Source organism: Dermochelys coriacea, chromosome 5 (assembly GCF_009764565.3).
Source record: "Dermochelys coriacea isolate rDerCor1 chromosome 5, rDerCor1.pri.v4, whole genome shotgun sequence".
NCBI lineage: Eukaryota > Metazoa > Chordata > Testudines > Dermochelyidae > Dermochelys > Dermochelys coriacea.
In genome coordinates, this window is record NC_050072.1 from 130015027 (window position 1) to 130041802 (window position 26776).

The 26776-nt window shown below is 39.7% G+C and overlaps 1 protein-coding gene across 2 annotated transcripts in view; it reads left to right on the forward strand.

Moving 5' to 3' along the window:
• GAK (cyclin G associated kinase) overlaps nucleotides 1–26776 on the forward strand; it is a 116026-nt gene that overhangs the window by 42946 nt on the left and 46304 nt on the right. For both annotated transcript variants that reach the window (XM_038402083.1, XM_043514261.1), the window contains 7 exons: nucleotides 1399–1522; nucleotides 11446–11495; nucleotides 11586–11734; nucleotides 14869–14991; nucleotides 17441–17574; nucleotides 19160–19354; nucleotides 20921–21038. In XM_038402083.1, coding sequence (XP_038258011.1) covers nucleotides 1399–1522; nucleotides 11446–11495; nucleotides 11586–11734; nucleotides 14869–14991; nucleotides 17441–17574; nucleotides 19160–19354; nucleotides 20921–21038 — 893 coding nt within the window. The remainder of the gene's footprint in view (nucleotides 1–1398; nucleotides 1523–11445; nucleotides 11496–11585; nucleotides 11735–14868; nucleotides 14992–17440; nucleotides 17575–19159; nucleotides 19355–20920; nucleotides 21039–26776) is intronic.

The following is a 26776-nucleotide window of genomic DNA, read 5'->3' on the forward strand; positions in this document are numbered from 1 at the left end:
ATTTTTTCTCCTCCTTGATTTAAGTTATTTTATTCATACTTTCTGTGCAGCTCATGAGGGAAAAGTATAAATTCAAATAATTTACCTGAAGGGGGAACTTTAAAATGAGGTAAATTTATACTACCAATAAAAGACTTTAGTAATACTATCCACACTTTATTCTCTGTGGGATGAATCTTCCTTCATAATAGGATTGTGTTTTCAAATGCTTTTCTGGCCATCTGGTTCACACAGGGTGAAAGAGGACTATTTTATGTATTACACAATAATATTAACAGGCTGTTGTCCAGGAGATAATGATAAAGGAAATGTTAGTATTCTAACAAATGTAACTTTCTAAGATAAAACCAGAAATGGCTGTAAAATGTACTACATACAGTCAAGTAAGTTTGTCAGTGGCATACTGCATATCAGGATGATGGCACTAAATAGAAAGACAGCATGCCGCAATTTAAACCAGGGGTCTCAAACTCAATTTACCTTAGGGCCAGTGCCAGTCCTCAAATCCTCCCAGCGGACCAATAATGTCACTGAAGATGGTGTTCAGAAAAGAAAGTGTTTATATTGTATCTTTTATTTTGAATTTCTCAGAAGTAATAAGTGTCATACAACTTTATACAGTTTTTTGCCTTCCAGAGAGTTTTTAGTGTTTGCCAGACACCTGGCAATGTTTCAGTTCTGTCAGTTTGTTGATGTTTGGCCTCAGTGACTGAGCAGTTGAAACCTTCAGCAATGCAACGAGGTGTCCATCAGATAGTTGTGTTCAGTATTTTGACTTGTTTATATTCCTTGTGGGGAAAAAAATGACACTGCCTCCATGGCTGACTCTGCCTGGCAACTAATGACACTGCCTCCATGGCTGACTCTGCCTGGCAATTAATGATGGTATCTCTAGCCCTCTCCCCTAGCCAATAGGAGCTGTGGGGGCCAACGTCTGCCGCAGACATTGCCTGCAGCCTGGCTCTTTCCTCCGTTGGCTGCAGTGGGGAGGTTCTCGGCCCGCAGATAGCCCGTAGGCCAGGACTTTGAGACCCCTGATTTAAACAGTGATATGACAGAATTGCATATGGCCAGACATTTGGTGTTCTGTCTTTTCTTCATAAAGAGATGTAAAATGGTTTGTTACATGTTTTATAAATATAATACCTGTAAACTATTCTGGTTTACCATTATAGTATATTGGAAACATAGAAGAATATTGTTGTGCAGTTTGTTCTTCAGAAGTTGAAAACTTCATTCTGGGACTGAGTATAACAGGAAGGCTGATCCTATTTTAGTACATCTTAAGTTGTTGGCAGTTCAATTTGATTTTGCCATGGGAAGAGAAATTGGAGCACAATTCCATTACATTCCGTGTTTTATTTTAAATTGTAACTTTAATTTGCTTTTTAATTCTAGGCCTGACAGTTGCAGAACTTGACCAGTCTTATGTAGGGTTCTTTGATATTCTCAAAGGTGGAACAGAACGATTTTTCACAAACATCAAGGATACTTCTTCTAAAGTGATCCAGTCTGTGGCCAAGTAAGTAGAAAGAACATCTGTGTTGATGATTTCTAAAAGGGAAGGTCAGAAGTGTCCCATTGAAACTACAAAAAGCATCCTGTTGGTGCTGATATGAGACCAAATATGCCAGTACTTAGTGTTCCATTTAAAATTTCATCACTATGAACTAATGTAAAAATCACTATGGTAACTGTATCATAGGAGCTAGAACTGGAACAGAACATTTTAAATGTAATGAATCTTTAAGTCACTGGAGAATGGTTTCCTGCAATGTATAGCAGAATTCCCCCAAGTAGGGCACCTGGACAGACAGCCTCCTTGCTTTGCCCATTACTGATGATCAGAGTTCGCGTACTCTAGCACTTTCTGTGCAGCCAGCGAGCCTCGGCATAGGAAGAACCTCCAGAACTCTGCTCCTCCCTTCCCTTTCTTTTTTTCTCTCTCTCGCTTTCACACATGTGAAGAGAATCTGAGAGAGGGAGGAATGTGGGGTGGGGACTCAGTGTGAGGGAGAGTCACAGGGCTGTGAGGGAGTTGTGGGGCAGAGGCAGGAATGAATAAAAATGTAGACAGTCAAGTAGAAGAGGAAGGAAAGGTAATGAATGAACAAAACAAGAGGGAGAGGGAATAAAAGTGTGAGAAATATGTAGGTTATTAATTTGCAGTCACTAGTACCTCACAAAGAAAAAGAAGCTAGAGGAAATATTGATACAGTCTTGTCTACCTGGTGTAGCCTTAAGTGTTTTAAGAATTCCATCACTCCTGAAAATGACTCAAGTGTCTGGAGCTTGTGGGTAGGGAAAATTAAGGCTAGATATGCGGAAAAGATACCCTTTTCACTTAGTTTCCCCGTATTTTTGGCTAAACGAAACTCTCCTCCTCTTCAGCATATGCACTCTTCAGATACTTAAACACAGTGTACTCCCTCTTGGTTTGATCAAGCTATACTTTTTTTTTTTGCATTTTCTAACTCATTTCTTTCAAACCCATTCCCATTTTGTTGATCCTTTTTTTTTTTTCCCAGAATTTCTTTCAGTGTTTCTATCTTTGTGATACAGGGATAATCAGAACTCAAGTACGTTTATTCTACATTAGATGTGGTGTCACAAAGGTGTGAAAATGGACTTTCTTTCCATGATTTAGATGCCTCTGTGTGGGCCAATGTTCCAATAATTCTTTCTGCCGTATTCATTACAAGATCACATGTAATTTATTTGCTGGTACTTTCTCAGGTACTCAGCATTAGTGCTTTACAAGAGAGTCTCCTTCCTGTCAAACAGCACTCTGAGCTTATTTGCCCTCTAACATTATTAGCCAGGTTGAATCTCATTGTTTACTTGCTGTATTTCCAATTTATCTGGGTCCCTGTTTGTACTTGGCAACACCTCCTTTTTTCAATACTTGCTGAACTTGAAAGGTTGGCTGCAAAGCAGAAAATACCCTTTTACTGTTTCTTTGGTGTACAGATGTTCAATTTTCTTTTTAAAAAAGTGATACCATATTAGAAATCAGGTCCTTCTTTCCTTCTGTTGGAGGATCTGGATAGTGAGGTCACATACAGCTGATATTTATCTGACTCCAGCTGATAAAGCTTCTTTAATCTGTTGTATTTTTTTTTGAAGTTTCTGAACTAGCAATAAAGAGTATCCATCTATGACTTGGGAGTCCCTGCACAATTGTTTATTAAACAAATAAAATACTTACTCAGTCGCTCTCCAGGAAACAACTCAGAAGCAAGGAAAAAAAGAGCATTTCTGCCCCTAGCAGTACAGAGCCTCACAATTTCCCCTATCCCTAAAGGTCAGGCAGGGAGGACAAGCTTTGTGGTGGTCCTAAAGGTCACCAGGGTCAGGCAATTTCAGAAAAAGGGGAGAAGAGAGTGCTGTGTGTGACATCACTCTTGGGATTCTCTAATGTTGCTAATGTCCTCCATGAATGCTGAGTGCAACAGCAGTAATTCAATCTTCCAAGTGTGCTGAGTGCTTCAGACAAGAGAGGTGACACAGGACTGGGAGGAAGGATGGCTGTGTTATGGCACTGGACCAATAGATGCAGGAGATACAGGTTCAAGTTCTGGCTCTGCCACAGACTTCGTGTTTGACCCTGGGCAAGTCGTATAGGAGAAGATTTTTTTCAAAAAGCGGTGCATAATCGTAGGCTTCTAAATCCATATTTAACTCTACTCACCCATTTTTGAAAATTTTGGTCTGAAGTTTGTGTCTCAGTTCCCCATCTGTAAATGGGGATATTTTCCTGCCTCTGTGTGTTGCATAGTACGTGAGGCACTGAACTAGTACAGTGAAGAAGATATAAGCAACAGTACTTGTTAAAAAGTTTAAAGTTCTGTGTACATCGCGGAGCAGTAAAATGCACAAGCCATGTTGAGATTTTGCTTTGTAGTTCACCTTTCAAAGGACACTGTTAGGTGGCTTTGCCCCAGAATAGTTTGCGTATGACTTGAAAATTAAATTTAAAATTCAGTATTAATAGATGTGCTCTATTCAAATCTGCCCAAAACAGGGGGTACATAGGAATTTAAGTTTTTTCTATCAGTTTCTCTTCTTTGTCTGGCCCAGTTAATTGAAAGATTGAATAACGCCAGGCCTAAAAGAGATAACTTTCCCAACTTGGCATAGAACATTGGTGTAGATCATTATCTATTGTTCATAGTCTTTCAGTAAGTTTTCAGCCCAGGTAAAAGTGTTTTTGTCCAAGTCCATATGAATTATTTTTGAGATTTCATTAGACTTAATTTTCCTAGACTTTGCATCCGTTTCCCTTTTCCACAGATTATATACAATTTTAAAGATGTTTTTGATTAAGAAAATCACATGTATTCCCTCGTTATAAAGGAATAAAGCAAAATTAAAATTAAATGATGGATTATCTTTCTCAGGATCTCACATTTTAAACTGCACTTCTGTCTACTCTTATTAAGTCAGTATTACCAAGCATATTTTCAGTTTAGATAGTTTCTTCATGGATGCTTGAAGTTTATAACTGCATTGTATTGTGTATGTCAGGCAAGAAGCAGGATAAGTATTCTACTGTACATTGCATTTGCTCTATATTAAAAATGATATTGCATGTCATAGAGATGAGGTGGGTGAGGTAATCTCTTTTATTGGACCAACATGTCATGTAATCCTAGAAAAGACCTATTAAGTCATTAATGAATAATCTTGCATTATCAATAAGATTAACAAAGAAAATGATTCTTTAACACTCCATATAATTTTAGGAAGTGAAAAGATCTATCAGATCACTGGCAAATGCTGTGGACTGAGCAAAATGGTTTGTTAGTTTCAATAGCTCCAGATATGAAGCCATGGTATAGTTGGTTTTAGGGTTTGGAAACCTTTCCTGGTATGCAACATACATTTCCTTTGCTCATTTTAATCTTGTAGTCAGTGTGGTCTAGCGGTCACAGCTGGGCTGAGTTCTACCCATCAAGGATTGTAGTCTCTGGGCAGCAGCTGGAGGAGTTGCAAGAACTAGATTCAGTAAGCAAGAGTCAGGGTCAGAGTCAGGCCTGGAACAGAGACCTGCAGCACCTCCTCTCCACAGTGGTCCTTGGCTGTATTTCTGCATGGCCTTCCAGTGGCATAGTGGGAATATCAGACCTGGGTTCAAGTCCCCTTGCAGCTCTTAATGTGCTCCCCTAAATAATTCTGCCACTCCTCTATGTTCTAATATTTACATCCTCCAAACACCCATGCTTCCTGTACCTCCCTTAGGCCCACTTCCCAAGTTGTTTGCTATAGCCATGTTTTTTCAGCTGATGTGGTCAGGGTGAAACCCTGTTTTCAGATGCTCACAACTTTCTCAAGATTCTTCATTCAAGCTGAAACTTCTCATGCCATCTCTTCAGCTCCAAAGCCAATTATTTTTTTGAAGAGAATCTGTGCAGCTGTCGTTTTCGTGCTATTTTTGATGGGTTGTTTTGCTCTTAATATTTCCTTTGATAATTCAAATGCATGAAATGGAAGCACCAGAACTGCCATTCATTTTCCTCGCTGAGGAATCTGTGTTGAGTTGGGGGAAAACAGCATTTGGAACCAGGAGAATTAAAGCTGTTAGTGATGAAGATATTTGCACCTGAGTAGCAAATTTTCAAAGATGTGGTATCTCATAGCCTGGATTACAGAGGGTGGCATTCATCATCTTGACTAGTTTTGTGGAGGGCAGTGCTACTGACATAAATCCCCTTCCTTTCCTTTTGTGTATCAGTCAGCTGTTGAATGTGAGTAGAAATAATATCTGCTTCCTGCTTAACATCTGTATGGCAGCTGCCAGGGAAGGAGTTGTTAAATGACTGCACTGATTCTGAAGTCCCAATTAGGTTGATCCTGGCACACATAGCTAGGTGGGAAGCAGCCCTTTGAACTATGATAGCTCTGCGTGGGAGTGAGGGAGGATGAAAAAAGAGTTGAGAAGACCAAATTGGGAAAGAGGGGTTCTGGTAATCTCTTCCCTGGTTCCTTGAGAGAGCTGTCTGTTCACATGGCGTTTATGCCATTTTGTTCAACAGCTGCACTATCTTCCCCAATCATTCATGTTCACAGCCTTGGAGCTACTTGTGATATTTCCCTTGCCTTCTGTCCTCCTGTTGAGGCCTTTGCCAAATCTTGTTTCTCCTATTACAATATATCTATTAAAATTTGCCCCTTCCTCAGATTCCCCAGCTGCAAAGCTATGACTACCCCTTGGTTCTCATATTAACCTCCTGATTTTCTTATAGTCAGTCCATGTAACGTGCAGCACTTAAAACTCTTTCTGCTTTTTCAGCTAGGTCATTCTCCTCCCCCTTCTTCCCCAGCTCTCTCAACCTCCACTGGCTCCGGTTCTCTTGCACCTAAAGTTCAAACTTTTTGTTCCCATTTAAGGCATTGCCTACATCCCAACTTTTGTTGTTTTCACCTTCCCTTGTGTGCTCTGCTCACTCTTGTCGCCTTGTTGCTTGTTCGTATTCTCTGCTCTCTTCACTTTCGTGCCTCTTTCCATGCTGTCCCCTGTGCCTGGAGCGCCTTTGTGCTGGGCATCATCTCCCCTTCAAAACTCACACACACCTTGGTTCCTCCTGAATGCCACTCCTGTCTTTCTCTGCTCTTCCTCTGTCATTCTCAGTTTAAATATATCTGAATGGAGAAGACTCATTCAAAATAGAATACACCTCACATTATCTTCATTGTTTTAATGCTCACCCCCCTCCCCTTCTTACTGCTTCCTTTGTCTTATGTGCATTTTTTTTGTCCTTGGCTTTTCACACAACAAATCTAATATGAAGGAACTACATGGGCGCAGTTGAGTCCAGATAACTTTTAATTAACTACACAACATGCAAGACCTGACTACATATTTACACTGCTGCTCTGGCAGTTTCCTAAATGGGAAACACAGTGAGTATCGCTAGAGGGCTCTCAAACTATTTAAAGGGATACTGCCCAATTCCTATACTCAATACTTTTCTGTAATTGTTTGATTTAGACTAATCTCTTTATGGCAGGGACCATATTTTTTTATTTCTATCAAGTTCTATGCAAAGTTTTAGTGCTGTATTATGGATGTGTCGGTTGTGACTCCCTAGTAAGGTTGATCTTTGCATTCTAAATTAGAGTTCATCCTCTTTGTATAGCGACTACAGAGCATCCTCCCCAAACTTACAGTACTTACTCACTGAGATTTCCTAATGAATTTTCTGTTAACTTTATAAATAAATAAGTTTGAGCTGAAGATAATTTCAAATGGGTTCTCTAAGAAATTTAGCATTTGTTTCAGACCTTTTATTCATTATGATGATTTTGAGTATTGCACTAGTACCTATGGGCCCCAGTCATGAATCAGGGTCACACTGTGGTAGGCATTTGATAAACACACACAAATATTGTCCTTGCCCTCGAGAGCTTAGTCTAACTAACGATCTTAAGGAAGTTTGAAGGGTCTGTTTATTCTGTTAATAGTTAAAACTCATTCATATCTCTTGAGTAGGCCACATCTGAAGCAACTGGTTTGTAATTGTTGTTAACAATTCATAAATCTAAGTATACTTAAAGGCAGGCCATGGTCAATAGCTCACATCAATCTTTAGTGGGACCGTTCTGACATCAGAGGAACTCAACCAATCGTGACCCTTCATCCCAAGTTAGCTTGTGTGTTGCAGTTCTACTGGTTGAAATGAGTCATTAGGGTGTAGGGTCTCCATAAACACATCAAGAGTTATTGTTGGTAGATTACTTAGGATAAGCTGTCACTTTTTCTTACATTATGGGAGAAAATGCTAGCTCCTGAGCTGCTTCTGATGGTTGTCTCACTCAGATGATTGAGTCAAGTTGGTTGGAATGGGACTTCGCTGGGCAAGTTGAACGTTGCTTCTTTGACTTTCATTAATAGAGAACATTTGAGCCCATAAGGTTCTTGGTCCAGCCCATTCCACCATTTTATTATGTTTTTTAAATACTTTTTGTGATTTGAATGTAACCATATTGGATTTGGGAGGGTGATGGAATGATCCTACCACACAGCTGTTGTATGCACAGGTATTGCCCAGAAGGTTGCCTCTGACCTCTTCACAATTTTGTATGGAATCTGCTTTGGTTTTGTATGGGATGTTTGTATTTTGGTTTTGTATGGAATCTGCTTGTAAGGACTAGTGGATTTCAATACCTCTGACTGCCCCAGATGACATTGAGCCAGTATCCAAGGTGGCAATGAATGAGATTTTTTTCTTCCTGTACTGCTTTCATAACCTGTTCTTCTATTCTTAGTCACTTCCACCATACTCATAGGGGCCCTCAAATCTGCAGCTTTGCTTGATTTAAGATTACTCCATGTCAATATTTTAATTCTAACACTTCTAAAATAGGATTTGTTTTAATTGGTGCTATTTTATATTGCATTAATCTGAGCATAACTAATGCATATGTAGTACTTCAGATGGTCAGGTACATTTTACAGTTTTCAAAACCTATAATCTTTATAAAATGCACGTAAGTCTCAAACCTAGCTTTAGACAACTCCTCTCTTAAATCTAAAATGCCAGACAGTCTTCAGTCACTTCTTTTCACGTATAGTAGATATTGAGTCAAACTTGGTAAATCAAAAGTTTGTTCATCTTAACGGTGTTGTAATATTTGAGACTAATAATTATTGTTCTTGTTGTGTAGTCTCTGGCAAGTGTGGGTAGGTAAACTGCGTAACTAGCTAATTTCCACTAGTGTGTGTTTGTGGTAACAGAGTCCCCAGTCAGGATCTGGGTCCTATTTTGCTAGTTGCTGCACAATGGAAAGAGAGGCATGGTCCTTGCTCCAAAGAGTTTACAGCCTAAGAGTCCAGGCAGCAATTAGGTGCCTTTTATTGCTGGATAATTTCTTTACTAGTTTCAAAGTAGCAGCCATGTTAGTCTGTATCCGCAAAAATAAAAGGAGTACTTGTGGCACCTTAGAGACTAACAAATTTATTTGAGCATAAGCTTTCGTGAGCTACAGCTCACTTCATCGGATGCATTTTGTTTCTTGGCTCAATTCAGAAATGGGCTTTGGTTTGTTTCAGTGCATGGAACTTTTGGTTTGGCACTAGATGGCTTGATGATTAATTCTGTTTTATGAAACAAGGCTAGGTCATACAGGATTGGTGTGAATTTGAGGACTACATTCCTTCCTGACTCTTTAGAACATAAATGCAACATAAACGGCATACCTGGTAATGTTCATTGCTTTAAGAATTGGGAAACCTGTAAAAGGAAGGGTACTTTCAAGTATTAGCACATGAATTGAATGAATGTGATTGTTATTCAAAATCATTTGCTATGATTTCTTGATATCTTGTGCTGATTTCCTTTGACCATTTTTTTTTCTTGGTTAACTTTTCATCATTTCACACCTGTATCTGTTAGCAGTCCAAGGTAATTAAGTATAGTTTTATTAACCAGCTTTTGTGAATTTAGTAGCTAATTTTAGATATTTGCCAATTGTGTGACTTTTCCTTTCCTTCCCCCCCCATTGAGTTTACTACTAAGCAAACTAAATCTAGCCACTGTTTGTCAAGGCCCATTGATAAAACGAGCCTTTATTTGTATAGGTAAACTTCTTGTTGAACATATAGTTAAAGCTTCTGTTTTTGTTTAAATACCTTTACAGCGGTAAATAAGAATTCATATCTCCATTTCCTGTTACGTTTCCCACTATGCCTGAGCGCTGACAAGTGGGCTACTTCCACCAGAAAAAGGCATAAATATTGGTATGGCTAGAACACTTCCCCTTTCGGCACATGGGTGAATTGATCTCTGTTGAAGGTCAAATGAACACTGCTTGATCATCTAGAGCAGACATTCAGTAAAGTGATAAATCAAGTGTTGTCAAGTCTGTCTTAACTGGCCTGTACCATGCCCTTAGATCTGTGCCTTCATTACCTTATTTACCTATAGAAAATTAGATTCCCATTTTTATCTGTCTGCATGCCTTGTCTATCCAAGCTATTTTGAGAGGAACGGTGTTCTTGTGGGCGAAACACCAACATGGAAGTCAGGGGATCAGGTTTCTATTCCTGGCTGGGTCAGACTTCTACCTGGAGTGAGTCATCTGTGCTTCATCTTTCTGTTCCTCAATCTGTACAATAGTGGTAATAGGAATTTACCTCATAAGGGAGCTGTCAAGTTTCATAAAACACTTTGAGATCTTGGGTTGGGAAGTGCTACAAAACTACCAAGTGTTTTTGTTTTGGACTTTTTTTTTTTTACTGCCTCCTATTTTCAAAGTCCCCAGGAGCTGTGTGGTGGCGGAGCAGACAGAATCTCTGAAGATTAATGCTAGCATTTAGTTTATTTCTATCCTGCAGGAAGTCTTCACTATGATGTCTCCTTTTTTTCCCCCTCTTAGAGTAACCCTACTGTATATAGATTACTACAGTTACAAATAATTTATCTTCCATGTCGTAGACAGATTTAAACCCCCTTGTAACAAATTATCCAAATACTAATTGTAGTTTGATCTAGTTTTCTGTACCTCGTAAGTGTTTTTTTCTTTCCTGCTTACTTATTATTGCTGAACAGCTTGCTACCTATGTGGCCCACCCACGTACAATACAATACAATATGATGCCTTACCTGCTAGTGTCTTGAAGCCCTCTTTCAAAAGCTACTTTCCAGTTCAAATGCTGTATATACATAACTTTCTTATATTTTTAGCCATGATCTATCTTCTGTAAATTCATACTGGCTACTTTTCATGGAACTAAAGTGCATCTTAAATATTCAATTTACCTACTAGGTAGTCTCCAAAATAGAATTCAAATATAAATCATAAAATGGGAAACATTTAATTACTGCTTAGGAAATAAGAGCCTGTGTAGGAAAGAAGAATGGGTGATAGTCAGAGAGTTGGGAGACCTAGGTATAATTCTCTCCTCTGCCCCGTACTTCCTGCGTGCTGTTACGTAAGTCGCTTAATCTCTGTGCTCCACTTCCTTATCTGTAAAATGGGGATAATAGCACTTCCATACCTCATAGGGTGTTGAGGATAAATGATTAAAGATTGAGACACTCTGATGCTGTAGTAATGAAGTCGATAGAAGTACCTAACATAGGAAGATACTGATAAAAAGGTTTGAATAGCTGGAAATTGATAAGCAGGTGAGTTGCTTCAGTCATGCCACCATATGTCATAACTGCACTGGTTAAGATTTGTTAGCCTCCTCATGCATAAATGCAAGGACTGTCTGTTTAAAAAGAAAAAAAAAAAAGTCTCCATTTGAAAATGTAATCTATTTCCACAACAGCTACCTATCTTAGTTAAATGTATTTGGTCTTGCAGTATTTCCGTTACCCTGCAGTGCACAGCTATCCTGCTTTAAGCAGAGCTCTTACTACTGCTTCAGAAATTTCTATTTGCATTTGAATGAATTCATTTTTTAAATATATTAACTTAGACCTGTTTTTTTTATTTCAGTTATGCAAAGGGAGATTTGGATATATCATATATCACTTCCAGAATTGCTGGTATGATAGCTTCATCTTTCTTAATCATTGTTTTTAACTGTGGTTTTGTAAAAGTTGATACTTCAAACATTGGTGATGTTCTGTTTTCAGTGATGTCCTTTCCAGCAGAAGGTGTAGAATCTGCCATCAAAAATAACATAGAAGATGTGCGGTTATTTTTAGACTCTAAACACCCTGGACACTATGCTGTTTACAATCTATCTCCAAGAACATACAGGTCTTCAAGATTTCATAATAGGGTGTGTATGTGTTTTTCTTGCATATTGATTTTTTTCCTTTAGTAGGTCTTTTTAACACAATAAATTGAGTAGATCTACCACTTCTTGTTGTATTACATGCTAAAATCTTCTGCAGTCCAATGTTTAGGATGCATAGTTTAAACTCACAAATGAGCAATTACAAAAGTTAAAGGTCTCATGGCACCATTGCCTCTGCCATGCATTTACCACCAATTCAGACTTGGTAATAGGAAGGATTTTTCCACTTCCTGGAATGGTGTAGCTTTGCTGAAGAAACATCTAGGCACCCAAAACCTCCGTATGTGTATATAGTACATGAGATTCAGGAACAAACCTGTGTTCCACCTGTTTGCAGAGGCTTCCCTCCCCGCCATGGGGGCTACTTATGATGGCTTTGCTACTGGGATTTCTCCTTTTTCCATCTTTCTCTTCCATCTGGACCCAGCCCACGAATGTCACCCTCGCTCAAGTGAGCAATCTAGCCATGCCTACTCCTTGTTGCTTCCTGACATGGTGGGAGCAGCATAACCCAGCCTGCCCTTCTCTGTGAAACTCTTCCTGTCCAGTTCTGCAGAACCTAGAAAGGGGGTGGGGAGAGGACATGACTTACTCCATAACCAGATAGAAGATACTTTACGGCCTACCTAGCCGGTATCAATGAACACTTCTTTGCTCCTCTTTTGACTCCTGTCTCTCAACCAATCTATGATTGGCTCAACAGCAAAGTCTCAGGTTGACATACCGCTGGCCTCTAGCAGAACCATGCCCCTAATGCTGTCCTCAGATCTTCTTGTACTATACATTTCAGGCTTTGGTTTGACCTTATACAGCTAGGAGTCCATGCACCTCAGGGAGATCTCTCACCCCAGAGAGGTGTTAGTATTGGATAGTCTGGAAGTCTCATCTATTCCAGGTCCCTTCTTGGAGCTTAAGCTGTAAAATGGAATCTCTCCATTAACATCCCTTCTTCATCCATATAAGAGTTAAATAATCTTCTTCTGCCCCCTTCTCTCTCTCCAAATCATATGTCTGCCCAGCACTGTGCTTTCCGTTGGCCTGCTTTCTTTTGGCCTGTCCTTGCCATTTACCCCTTCTTCCCACAAGTCCCTTTCTCGCCATAGAAGGACACAAGGTAGCACCTCAGACCTAAAAGAGAATTCCCTTTGTCTCCAAATGGGAGCCTGAGGATTTGAATTAAGATGGGGAGAATGAGCTGTTTGCCTAAAGCTGCCTGGAAAATGACTAAGCCTGAAAGATTGAGGGATCTTTAGGGTCTTAGCCTAAATGTTTCTGGGGTGCACAATGTTAATGCCCAGATTATTGTGACCCATAGTGCATTTGGAAAAATCCTGAAAGTAAGAGCTTTATCAGCAACATGCCTCCAACACTAAAAAAAAAATTTTAAAAGGTCCTCCAAATGCACCACTCTTTTTTTTTTTTTTTTTTTTTTTTTTTTTAAATAGGAAAAGTCTGACTTTATCCAAAGTTTCCAAATCAAATCACATTTGCAGTTTATGGAAATCTCATTCCCTGGACAGAAAACTCGAATCGCCCATAAGATACACAGTTCCTTAGCAGGCATATTTAAAGTGTGTGTTTGTCCATGCAGTAACAGCCCGAGCCTCCTTGGCATGGGTGAAGGCACTGTTGAAATTGGCAAATCCAAAGCCTTCAGTAAGACCTTGTCAGGCCTTACTGTTCATTTAGCCGGTCAGTGACATGGACCTTCTGACTACAGTGGAACAAGGAAGGAAAGTGTGGATCTGCACTTGTCAAATGCTGTTGCTCAAACTGATCTTGATAAGGTTCCCATCAATAGCCAGAGGTATTTGAGGACCTATGAAAACAAGGTTTCCTTCACACACAGAAATTTATTCTGGAAAATAAGCTCTTCATTTCCCTTGAATCCGGAAGCTTTTCCTTTTCATCTTTGTTTGAACCTCATACACCTGAAGGACATGCTACTTAATTCTCTGGACATTAGCAGGGCAAAAATTTTGTCTCCACAATATAGTCATGCTACAAATTGGACTCATTATTAATTCATTGTTGTGGACACAAAAAGAAGATAGTTTCTAAATTTAGAGTATCCTGCTGAACGAAAGCAGCCATCTCAGAAGCTAACAGCATTCAAGACTCCTTCAGTGTCCATAAAGACTCACCTTTGAGACTCATTGTGATGTTACGATCACAGAGGAACACAAAATGCTTATAACTTCAATACTCCGCTGACTAGCCATTGCAAAATGGATGTTTCCTCATCTGTGGATAATCTAGGCCTGGCAGGCAGCTATTTTTCTAACTCATGCTTAAATTCTCGCTCCTGTGCTCATCTACCAATACAAGACTTTCTTGTCTTTTGCGTTCATTACAGTTGAAGTTGATGCTAGTTTTGAATCCTCTCCCAGCTTATTTTGACTCCCATTCTAATGTAATAGCTTCTCCCATTCTAATACAGTTTCTGGGTGCCCAGAACCTGCCCAAGTCAGCAGAACTCTCCGTTCTGCCAATTTTTTCTGACCCTGACATTAAGACAGTCTTTTTAGGAGGATTACGTAGTGTGTTTGGAGGTCTGTCTATGCTTCAATAAAAGACCCACAGTACAGCCACAGCTGGGCTGGATCAGCTAACTCCGGTTTGCAGGGCTCAGGCTGCTGGTCTGTAAATTACAGTGTAGCTATTCAGACTCAAACTGGAGCCTGGAGTCCAAGACCCCATGATGCGGGTGGTCTCAGAGCCCATGCTCCAGCCCGAGCTCAAATATGTACACTACAATTTTATAGCCCCTCCACCTGAGCCAGCTGATCCAGCCTCTGAGACTTGGTGCAGTGTGGTTTTATTGTAACATAGATATTTAAACAGCTGATATTTAAACAGCCTTGTGCAACTTCATGTTGTAGCTATTTATTTGTATTGCTGTAGCACCCAGAGACAGTCAGCATTAAGGACCTTTCGGGCTGAATACTGTGAAGAGCTAATCCAAATTGAGATCTCATTTGAGACTGCTCCTGTTTAATTTGTTCTTGGATTTAATATTTACATGCAGAACTGCCAATTTGTTGTTGTTACAACACTTATATAAGCTGTAGTAGTCACTTTCATTTTCTTGCCTCTTACCCCATTCCCCAACCCAGGTTTCTGAATGTGGTTGGCCAGCAAGACGTGCACCAAATCTTCAGAACCTTTACAGCATTTGCAAGAACATGCATTTATGGCTAAAGCAAGATCACAAAAAAGTTTGCATTGTACACTGCCTTGTAAGTAGTAGGTATATCTGAAATTTTTCATCTAGTCCAGCTTTAGGTGACAGCGAGGATTGCAGTATCAGTCAAATCTTGTGTATGAGTAACGTTGATTTTTACAGTCTTAAGCCAATTCTGTAGCAGTCTACATGTGTGTTTTCTTTTGGGGGGGGGAAAAAAAGAGCTTATGTGGTAAAATAGTGTAACTTGCACCAATTTGGTGTTCAATAGGTCAAGAAGAAGAAAAGTTAAATACATTCCCTTTTTGCTTCCCAGTACAACTTTTAGTTAATGCGCAGCTCTCACAAGAAAAGCTGTGATTGTTAAAAATTCCATGTGTGTTTAGGAATCTAGTTGATATCTAAGATGGTACCTCCACCAGTGTAGTGTCTCTAAATACCATGCTAGAGGCACTGTTTCAGTACAGACTCAGGAGTGATATCTCATGAGTTAGCACCATTTCTTGCAATAGTCTATGGAGATCTCTTTTAATGCACATACATGTCACATCTCAAACAGGACTGAACCATGATGGAAAGCTTGAGTGAGGTATGGCTGCAGGTCAGACACTCCACATAGTACTGGCATAAATTCTTCTACTTTAATAGAAATGAGCAATACCTGCCATATGCAGATCTCAGATTCTTCTTACTAGAAGTTCCTCTGTTTAGAAACCAGAAAAACAAAAAGTCTCCAAACTGGTGGTTTTAATTAGAAGATACAGTAAATTTTCTGAGTAACTGCATAAGCCTAAAGTGTCTTTCATTCTGAAGATGTGATCCAGGAGCTAAACAAACTCCAGAGAACTAGATAGTGTCTAAATGATGATCGTAAATCTGTTATATTTCCTCATAGAGGTGAAACAGCGTGCAAGGAACTGGAAAACAAAATTAAGGATTAATGTAAAGGATTTATAATTGTTCTTTACCCATGTATTTGTGTAAGGCCTCCCCTGAATGAACAGCAACGCTGTATTTCATAATATAAGCCCTGCTACTTTAGAAGTAAATAATCTTTATGTGGAGACCTCAAGTAAAACTTTTTACCCCACGTAAGCTGCATTTAATGAAGGGTCTTCTGGATTTAGAGGGGCTATGGGATCTCTAATAACACATGCAATGGCTCTACCATTCCTTCACAATTGGTGCAGAAGCTGCCATTCTAGCCCATAGAATGAAGTAGCTGCCAGGAGGCTGCGCTGCACCATTATACCCCCTCCCTTACGTGTTTCACCTGCCGTGAAGCCTAATAACTTGGAGTTTATGCAGACAGAATAATGGTCATCCTTAATGAACAGTCACATTTAGAACTCGATGATAAAACTACAGTGATTTCATTTAAATAAGCCTTCCAGTTTAAATAGTTGACCAAATAGCTATATTTGACCTACGCTGCTGAAATTCATATTTTGCTGGTGGACATGGTATTTTAAGAAGGTTGCACTCCTACTGAGAAATAATGTAGCCATAATCTGTTAACTTGCTTTGAAGCTGTTGGGAGGGTGTGGGGGAGAAATCTTCAGAGTTCAGCAGGCTCGGACTTTTTTTTGCATTGGACTACTCTCTTAATGACTGTTTTGATCCAAGCACTAGCTTTGTTACTATATTTAGTCACCACCTTCCCATCAAAATGTGGTGGGAGAAATTAACTGAAGTCCATGCTTTTCTTTTTCACAACCCCTTATATTGACATTTCTCCTGTTTCCATTCTGTAAATTATCAAGCTTCTGTATGAAGTGCAAAGCTCTGTCATCAGAGACTTGGTTACCAATTAACTATTTCTTTCTCTTATGTGGTCTTAATCGTGTTGTATTTCCTGAATGTTCTGCCCTGTCAAAATGACATTTTTGCTCAAGAATTTTTCTTTAATGTCTCAAACTTCCCTCTATGTTCCTCTAAATATATGAGTAATTACCAAAGATGTATTGCCGGGCAGGAATTGGAGCCAATGTTGACTGCATGGCTTTGCTGGTTATTCCTGTGCACCTCAAGACTTACTGGCGCTAATAGTAATGGAAGCCCCTTAACTTGTCAGCAGAAGTGCCTAAAATGGATCTCCCACTCAGCAGCCAGACAATGTGGTTAAAAATTTGGATACTGATGCTAAGAAAATGAACACTCAGAACTTCGAGATGATATAAAGCTCAAGTTAGTAACTACTCAGTAATTGTTAGCATTCAAATGAGCACTTAATTCAGTTTATTTCTTGCTTAGCGCTTATGTTTCATCTTTAAAAACATTAAATTTTAATTATTAAAGACATTTACTACTGATCCCACAACATTAAAGCCTTATTACTAAAACTGTGGTTCAAAAACCAGCCATTATCAACTTAAATTATGCCTAGTTCATAACTTGAAATAAAGGATATGATCTTGGATTCTTGTGTAGACAGGCATGTTCTTCAGTAATTTTCTGAACATTTTCAACTAGGTTTAATAACTTTAGGTCACAATTTTTTGTAGGATGGAAGAGCAGCATCTGCTGTTGTAGTTTGCTCTTTTTTATGTTTTTGCCGTCTCTTCACGACTGCGGAGGCTGCGGTTTATATGTTCAGTATGAAACGCTGTCCACCTGGCATTTGGCCATCTCATAAAAGGTACAGTATCAATCTCTCTTCAAAGCATTGTTGAAGCAAATCTACATATGAACATGTACTGTATATTTAAAAAAAAAATTAGCACATCAATTTGTAGGGCAAGGTAGTTGATTTAGGAATTAGCCTGTTAGAATGATAAAACGTTCAAAACCAAATAAGTCACCTATAGAGCTGGTTTCAGAGTAGCAGCCGTGTTAGTCTGTATCCGCAAAAAGAACAGGAGTACTTGTGGCACCTTAGACTCTAACACATTTATTTGAGCATAAGCTTTCGTGAGCTACAGCTCATTTCATCGGATGCTCACGAAAGCTTATGCTCAAATAAATTTGTTGGTCTCTAAGGTGCCACAAGTCCTCCTTTTCTATAGAGCTGGGTAAATTTTGAATTCTGCAAGATTTTTGTATTTTTCATGTGACCCTAATTACTGAACAAATCAACATGCTATGTATTGGAATTACATTAAGAATGAAAGTTGAAGTTGTAAAATGCTTGAAATGAAAACTGTCCTAAATACTTCTTTACAAAGCAAAGTATAACCTATAGTCTCAAATGTAGAAGAGACAAAAAGTATAGCTTGTTCATTATGGACGTAAGTTCCAGCTGTCTGAACACTGTTCAGACTTACAGAATCCAAAAGTATAACAAGTACTAACTTGAAGTCAGTTCATAGCATATTTAGTGAAGAAGAGGATATATACTACTTTAAATGCATATCTTTTTGATGCATTGTATCATCTATTTTGGCAACTGTAGTATAATTTGAGTTTTTCAGGTGGACTGTATTTAGATTTTGTAAAAATACTGAAGTCGAAGTAACAAGTGACTTCACTAGAGCATCTGCCAATAAATCTTTGCCATTCAGAATAAAGAGATTTCTGAAAAGAAGATGCATGGATTAGCAAACTGCAGAGGAGCAAAATTGTACGCTACAGTTTATAATTATTTAAATTAGATACGGCTTGGTTAAAATTGGTTAAATTTTTTAAAGCCCCACTACTGAAATAGTCAGTGCATTCTGACCAGGATGAATCCAAGCATGGTCTGGAGTTTAGAATGTTTGTCTGGGATTTGACAGAGCTGCGTGAAATTCCTTGCTCCATCATAGACTTCCTATGTGACCTTTATTGGTCCCTCTGTGTTTCAGTTCCCCATCTGTACAATGGGAATATTGGCAATCCCCCACCTCACAGGGGTGTTGGGAGGAGAAATGCTTTGAAGACTGAGGCACTCAACTACTGTTGATGGGAGCCATATAGGTGCCTAAGTTAGAACAATATGGGAATTTGTGCATGGATACAGCTGTAGTAACTCTCCTTTGGCCATGGGTGAAATATGTTTAGACATACACATTTAGATTGTTTTCCCCTTTTCTCTGTTTCATTCTTTCCATGCAAGGTTGACTTTGAAATAGATTAAAATCAGACTTAAGTTTCCTAATGTGCTGTTAAATGCACTCTCTTGTGCTTATGAGTAATGGTGTCATGCAACACTGTTGAATTGAATATTTACAATGACAAGGTAAGTTTCGAATTGTGCATATCTAGGCTGTATTGTTTTTCTGAAGGAATATCTCTTGTTTTGACAGGTATATAGAGTACATGTGTGACATGATGGCAGAAGAGCCCATTATTCCTCACAGCAAGCCAATCCTTATCAAATCAATTACCATGACACCAGTTCCTCTGTTCAGCAAGCTGCGAAATGGCTGTAGGCCTTTTTGTGAAGTTTATGTTGGGGATGAAAGAGTGACCACTACTTCACAGGAATATGACAAAATGAAGTAAGTGCAGGTTGTAACTTGTTTCCTAAACTTAAGTTTGAACTCTTTCTGGAGCTATTTTAATACTGAAACATTGCTCCCCAAAGATTACTGTGCCAGTGCAGCGAATACACCTCTCATACAAATCTTGCATGGAAAGAACCGGTCTGTTCTGCCTTTGCTGGTGATACTGGTGATACTCTACCCAAGTTCTGTGTGGAAGGCCTAACTCCATACACAGTCTCGGAGCAGCGGATAGTTAGTATTCAGACTCGCATTTAAACCCTTGGTATTGAGCAGGGGATAGATATAACCTGTGTTAAGGTTGTGCCTAGTGAAATTCTATATGTTAAGTCAATACTTCTCATATTAAAACTTGGCCATTTAAAATGAGATCAGGAGTTCACAACAGAGATTAGTAACTTGTTTTCAGCTTCAGCTCAGTGATTAAAAGCAGCACCTGAACTGGGGAAAGACCGTATTGAAATGGCAGCAACTCCGTTTTGATTTAAGATGGCTGTGTTTTTCCCACATGATCTCTTAATCAGAACACTGTCCTGAATTATTTTCCTAAATTCAACTGGATTCATACTGTTACAGAGCAACAGTTCCTGTCTGCTCTTCCAGGAGCAGATTGAGCTGAGCAGGATTGCTGTAGTCTTGGCAATTTGAATGTGAAAGTGTCATGGTTATGCTTCTTGGAGAGTCTGGGACCTAGGCAGGAAGAGAATTGGTACCAGCAGCATATTATTGTAATCCTCTATTTCAAATCCCAAACTCTGGTGGTAAGGAGGAGCGGAGAAAGATTCCACTGACATTTGAAGGTCAGGCCTGCTTCCAGGAGTTAAAAATAGGGGATAAAAATGGGGTTGCACCTTCTAAACGCACTGGATTAGGAGAGCTTCCCAGAGAGATGAACTGGAAAAGTGGTGGAAGACCACAGCTCAGCAATGGTCTTTCAGGAACCCAGCATGTGCAGATGCATCTGTGCTACCAGCATGAGGGTCTGTCATTTTGCCCCTGACAACTTTCACATGCCTGCTCAGACCTCACCCAGAGCTCTCTGCAACTATGAAATTGATCCTTTCAAGGGGCAGAGCTACATACTGTTATAGAAGCTGGGAAAGGTGGATGCTCCTCCTTGAGAGGAGGGCATTGAGTGTGAAGCAAATTTGGAAGATAATCTATCTAACCTAGCAATAAGCTAAGGAGAGCAGTAGGAATGGGCATTAGGAAGACATAGTGTCTCACTGCTATGATGCATGCAGTAGTGTGGTAACTAGTTTTATGGTCAACTCAATAGTGTGATAACAGCAATCTGATTCTTTACCACTGTGCAAGATAGTAGGCTGGTCTAGATGGGCCTCAGTCTCCTGTGGGGAGAGGGACAATTTCTAAAAACGATGTTACTTTCTGAAATATCAAGTCCTAGTTCCATATTAAAAAAAAAAAAAAAAAAAAAAAAGTTCTGGAAATTCTAAATTGCCTAGAAGGACCTGGAGTAACCAGACAGAATAGGTAAAAACAGACCAATTTCAAAGCAGTTGTTTTTCTTGAAACTTAACATGAGATGTGCTTTTTCTTCAGAGACTTCAAAACTGAGGATGGCAAAGCCGTAATCCCATTGGGTATAACCGTCCAAGGTGATGTTCTCATTGTGATCTATCATGCCAGGTCGACATTAGGAGGCAGACTCCAAGCCAAGGTAACAACATACTTAATGGAACCTTTACAGGGTTTATTCTTCGCAATGCAGAACAATCCCCATTGTCTCTTTGATGACTACTGAGGTGTGTGTTGGTTGCTAGTAGTTTGACTTAAGTGGTTTGACGGTTGCCCTTCTGTGTGCTCATTTGTCTTTGAGAAAAGAGTTTGAGGTTTTCAGGTGGCTAGGAGTTCAACCTTCCCTTTCAGTCCTGTCATGACATGCAGCCTCTGGTCAGCATTCTGACAAGAAGTGTACAGTTAGTTGCTCCTTTTTCAGCATTTTCTGGTAAGCAAGCATTTCAACAACTGGTAGTTATCTCTAGTGTCTGATGCCTGGAGCGCCTGCCCCTGACTTCTCCGTTCTCCATGCAGTTCTGCCGAAGTTCCTTACTTAGAAATGGCAAAAAATCAGAACTTAATGTTTTAGCCAGGAGTCTTCATCTGTTTTTATTTCCCACCAAAAGGAAGGTTGATTATTTTTTGGTGTCTAAAAGTCAAACTGCAGTATAATACAGGCTCTCTAATCACATCAGTTGCCAAGAGTAAATCACTAAAACAAAATCTTAAACAGCTACCTTCTTGGCTGTCTGATTACAGTTTTGTGTAAAATGTTTGTTTTGGAATCCCTTGCTATTGTCATAGCACTAAAAAAAAGAATTGTGTTTTCTGACTTATTCTGTGATAGATACAGTATCAGATTGAACTTGTATGGACTATCTGAACTCTCACTGAAACAGAGACCACCATCCTTCCCAGTTCTGGGGAGACTGAATTTTAGATATAAAATGTCACTGTTCGATTCTTCATTATTCAGAGCATGTAGTAAGTGATTAATTCTAGCTAGAATTGATGCTCATTTTCTTAAGATGAAATGAGGCCACTTGGACTATGATTTTCACAGTGTGCGCCTAAAATTACTATCCAAAGTGCACATATATGAAAAATTAAGCCACTTACAGACCTAAGTGCAGAGCATGGAGTAGCTCCTATTGAAGTCAGCGTGTTTTATGGATGCTCAGCATCTCTAAAAATAGGGACGATTCCCCCCCATCCCCAACATCCGTTTTGATGCCTTGCATCACTGTATTCATGAAGGGTCCAGCCATCTGACAGCTGCATAAACAAGATAGCATGCATCCTAGCACACTTAACATTCAAGAGTTGACTTCCTTTTCTTTCTCCATCGCAAGAGAGCTGGCGTATAATATACTTTGCCATGATCGGGGGGGGGCACCATAATACACCTCTTTGCTAACTTGTATGATAGTGAGTTTTTTTTGTTTTTTTTTTTAATGTCCAGAACACAGAGACCACAACTGGAATAGGTATTTGGGCCAATAGCAAAGTGGGATTCCAGGAATTTCCATCCCGCACAGATTAGGAGGTCCATCTATTCCAGTGCCCTGCTTCCATCTGGGGTTTGGCTCAGTGCATAGTCTCCTTACTATCCTTCACTCTGCAGGAGACAACAGAATATTGTTGCTTCATGATTTTTCTTTCAACTAAAAATGCTAACATTTTTCAGGCTATAAAGGCAAAGCTTGCATGTGAAGTCTCTCTCAACCCAAATTACTAAAAGTTCTAGCTTTCTCTGCTTTGGTGTAGTCATAGTGAAGTCTGGAGATACATATGTGAAATATTAAATATTTATACATTTCAGGATTACTTGCCTACAGAATTCAAGGAATTGTCTCTCAGAGGTTCTGAAAACAATATTTTAGCATGCAACTATAATGGATAAAAGCATTTTATCATCTATACAAAGAGTTTCAGTGCTGGTAGAAGTTAGTTTTTTCAGATTTTTTTCACCATTGTATTTCTCTACTACACATTCTTCACTCAATCTGTGTAATTCCTCCTTCAGATTTCCTAGGTTTGCTAGGTTTCCATGGGAACTTTTGTCCCTGTGATACTCAGGGAAACCTCTGAGTACCATAGAGACCAAGCTTAGCTGTATTTGCCTCTGAGGAAATCTGCTGAAATTGTCCCATATTGGAGAAATCCAAGATAGTTGGTATACTAAATGACAGCCTTCCATATGACAAGTTTACAGAAGATAGTAGGTAGACCATGGCTGGATTGACTCTTACTAATCAAAGCTGAGCCACAGAGAGTTTGGATGTCGAATCTTTGAAGTCCTTTGTCTTAATTGTAGCAGATCTGGATCCAGTTCGGTAACTTACATCAAATAGCTCCAGCTCTGCTGCTGGTGAAGCTAGAGATATTTTACGCAGCTGGCTTGCCAGGTCATCGCCCAACCCTCCCACTTTTCCAGATTGGGACCAGCTCTTGGAACAAAGAACCAGTGGTATAGTGAAGTGATCGCCAATAGTCAGACTGTAGAGATTTCCAACAAATATTCTATATTGGATGACTACCATGGAGAAAGAGTGGACTTCATTTCAGGATTCTGTCACAGGTTGCTGGATAACTGGGACTAAGGAGAATAAAGCAGCAGCAACTGGATTACTGAGGAGGCCATCAAATTATGGGAGAGGAAAAAAAGGCATGGTGCAGAATGGATGCACTGGAAGGTCAGAACAGAGTCCTTAATCAACAAATGAACCCAGCAGAAAACAGGCTGGTGACATTAGAGGAAGTGATATTTGCAGTCAACCAGTTATGAAGTAATAAATCACTTGGTATTGACATTATTTAATCAGAACTGCTGAAGGGTGTGGTTTAGTTCACTGACTTCATAGAGTTGCCTTAAAAATTTGGGAAACCAGTCACATTCCAGAAGATTGGAAAAGGGGCTTCATCCTTTTTTGAAAGGTGCGGGCGGAGACCATTCAGTTTGCTCACATTATAGAGGAATAATGCTGCTGTCAATCCCAGGGAAGGTGCTTATGATCATATAACTGAACTGATGGAAATACTGTCTCAACCTAAAAATGAGAGAACACCATCCAGGTCAATCGACAATCCATGCTATATATCAAGGATGGCCAAATTTACTGACCTTCCAATCTTCAGAAGTTCGAGAGCCAGGGCACGCCTGCTGGGGCTTGGGGCTTCAATCCCACTTCTGCTGAAGCCCCAAGCCCTAGCAGGCGCCTCCCATGGGACTGAAACCCTGAGAGAGAGAGACATCCCCTGTTGGGCAAAAACCCCAAACTCCCCCAAACATTCTCTGTCTACCAGAATGGGGAAAGGGGCTCCAAGAGCCGCACTTCAACTCTTGTAAAGTTACATGTGGCTTACATGCTGTGGTTTGGCCACCCCAGCTATATATACTCCATGGAATGTTAAAGAGCAGCTAGAGTGACAAAAGAAATTGAAATTGCATTTATGGACTTTGCAGCTGATTTTGACTCAATGGACTCATCAGCACTGTGGATGTTGCTAAACCATTATGGCATGCTTGAGGACTTAATGTGCCTAGTGGAGGAACTGTACTATGATACATTTAGTTGTGTGAGGGTCAATGGTTCTATTACAGATGGTTTTCAGTAGAATCGGGGGTACACCAGGAATACATTCTCTTTTGTGTTTTAATGTTCTAATAGACTATCCAATAGACAACACTGATTGAGGCCCAAGTAGGAGGTGTGAAATTTAAAAATTCATCTTGAGAAACTCAGGTATGCAGCTGATACTGTCTGTCTTGGAGAGACTATTTACCTCCTATAGTTAATGCTGCAAAAAACTGCAGAATCTATGGGACGCAAGATCAGTGGTGATAAAAACCAAAGCTATGCATGTCTCCTATAAAATGGAAATGAATGATCTGCTGATGTTGCATGTAGATGGCAATGACATTGAATGGGTGAATAGTTGTATCTATCTGGGTATTCAGTTGTCAGCAGGAGGTTTTATTACCAAAGAAGTTACGCGTCGGATTGGTCTTGCATAAATGACGTTTCAGCATCTTCCAAGGCCTCGGTTTGGGTGGCAAGATGCCTGGGACACAACTGAGATATGAGGGTTCAATACTGTAGTCATGATAACTGTTAGGTGGAAAAGAATCATGGCCATTAAAACCAGTTGAGGAGAGGAGACTAATTTTTTTTTTTTCAGTGTCAGAAGTTATGGTGTATTCTTAACATTGATTGGTTTGATTTTTGTCAAATGAGGTACTTGAATGATCCTGGCTTGCTGCAGTCTTGCACCAGTTGAGAACAAGATTTCAATGCTGGGGTCATGCCCAACATGCAGAAGAAGATACGCTTTTATAGAAGTTTTTTATAGAGCTACAGTTGAAGGAAGTAGAGTGCAAGGCTAATCACGAAAGAGATTGGAAGATGCAATTATTAGGGATTTAAGCAGCTCAGATCCTCCTACACTGGTCTTGTCAAAGAAAGAAAACTTGCAAGGGACCGTTGAAGATGGAAGTCCATTCTACGTTCCACCATGGCTACATCATAGTCATGTGAATCTGTTGCAGCTCAATCTCCGCACACTACAACCTCAGAAATCCCTGACTCGGAAGTAAAATAACAATCAAGTTTACAATTTCTAACTTACACTGAGAACATGTGCAGCTAGCTCATGGCATACGTTTACCATCTGTAACTGGCATATAGGGATTACTGTCTTGTTTGCGGCTATCCACTTCAGTCAGACAGCTCTTCATATAAAACATAATGATTTACAAGAAACTTTAGGCAAACTTTCTTGGCAAGTCTGGAAAATCACCAACCTGGAAGACATTCATTTAGATGATTTTTCTGGTTCCTATTAGAAATCACAACTTTGTAGTTTTAGTTCAGTTTGCTAATAAAGAAAATACATGGTTAGGAAAAATGGGCCGTTGGTAACTTGTGCAGCATTCAGTTCCTACAGTCAGCTGATGGGGATAATACTCAGGTTTTCCAGCAATTATTTAAAACTTGAAAATAGCTTGAGAATTTCCTTGAATTTCTAATTCCATGTCTTGGTAAAGTAATAGAGGTAGAGATAATCCAGATGTTGAACTTCTGAGACAGCATCTGCAATCAAACTCTGTAAAACTCTCTCCCAGATTATTTTCAGGGAGCGTTCTGCACAGTAATGGAGTCGTCTGTTGACTGGGACAGCTGAGCTGCAGTCACTTATTATGGATCCTGAGAAGAGACCAGTTTTGGACCTGTAGCTCTGTACACAAGTGCCACCAGTGAAGACAATTGTAGATGAATGTGCTCTGCTTTTTAGCTTTATGCCTCGCATGCTTCTTCTTGATTGCAGCAATCCATGAATCTCAAAATGTTTCAGTCCAAGATGGCAGAGCTGCCACTATTGCATCTTGTCATGGGCTAAGTGCTCCCAGATGTTGAAGTCTTACAAAATTGGCGGTTGACCTTGAGAGTGTCCATGTAACGTTTTCTTGGTCTGTCCCTAAATGAGTTCCAGTTGCAATTCTCCGTAGAAGACTGTCTGGTATTCTATTCTCAGGCATACGGACCACATGACCGCACCATCACAGCTGTGCTTTTGCTATAAAAACTTCAATGCCTGTGATATATTGCAAAACTTAAGGATCCCTCAATATCTGGAACTAAATCTTGCCATTATATACCTGTTATCAGCTGTAGACAGACATCGTACGTGGAATAGGTACCAGGATTTTATGTCGTGTTGTTAAGTGGTTTACATATTGCAGCCATAGAAGAGTGTGGGGATGACGATGGCAAGGTAAACAAGAATTTTTGTTGGCAGTCTGATACCTTGTTCATTCCAGTGATGACACTGAAGTTGTCCAGAGGCATCACTGTCTGTATCAATGAGCTTTGTAATATCGTCATTGCCTCACATGAC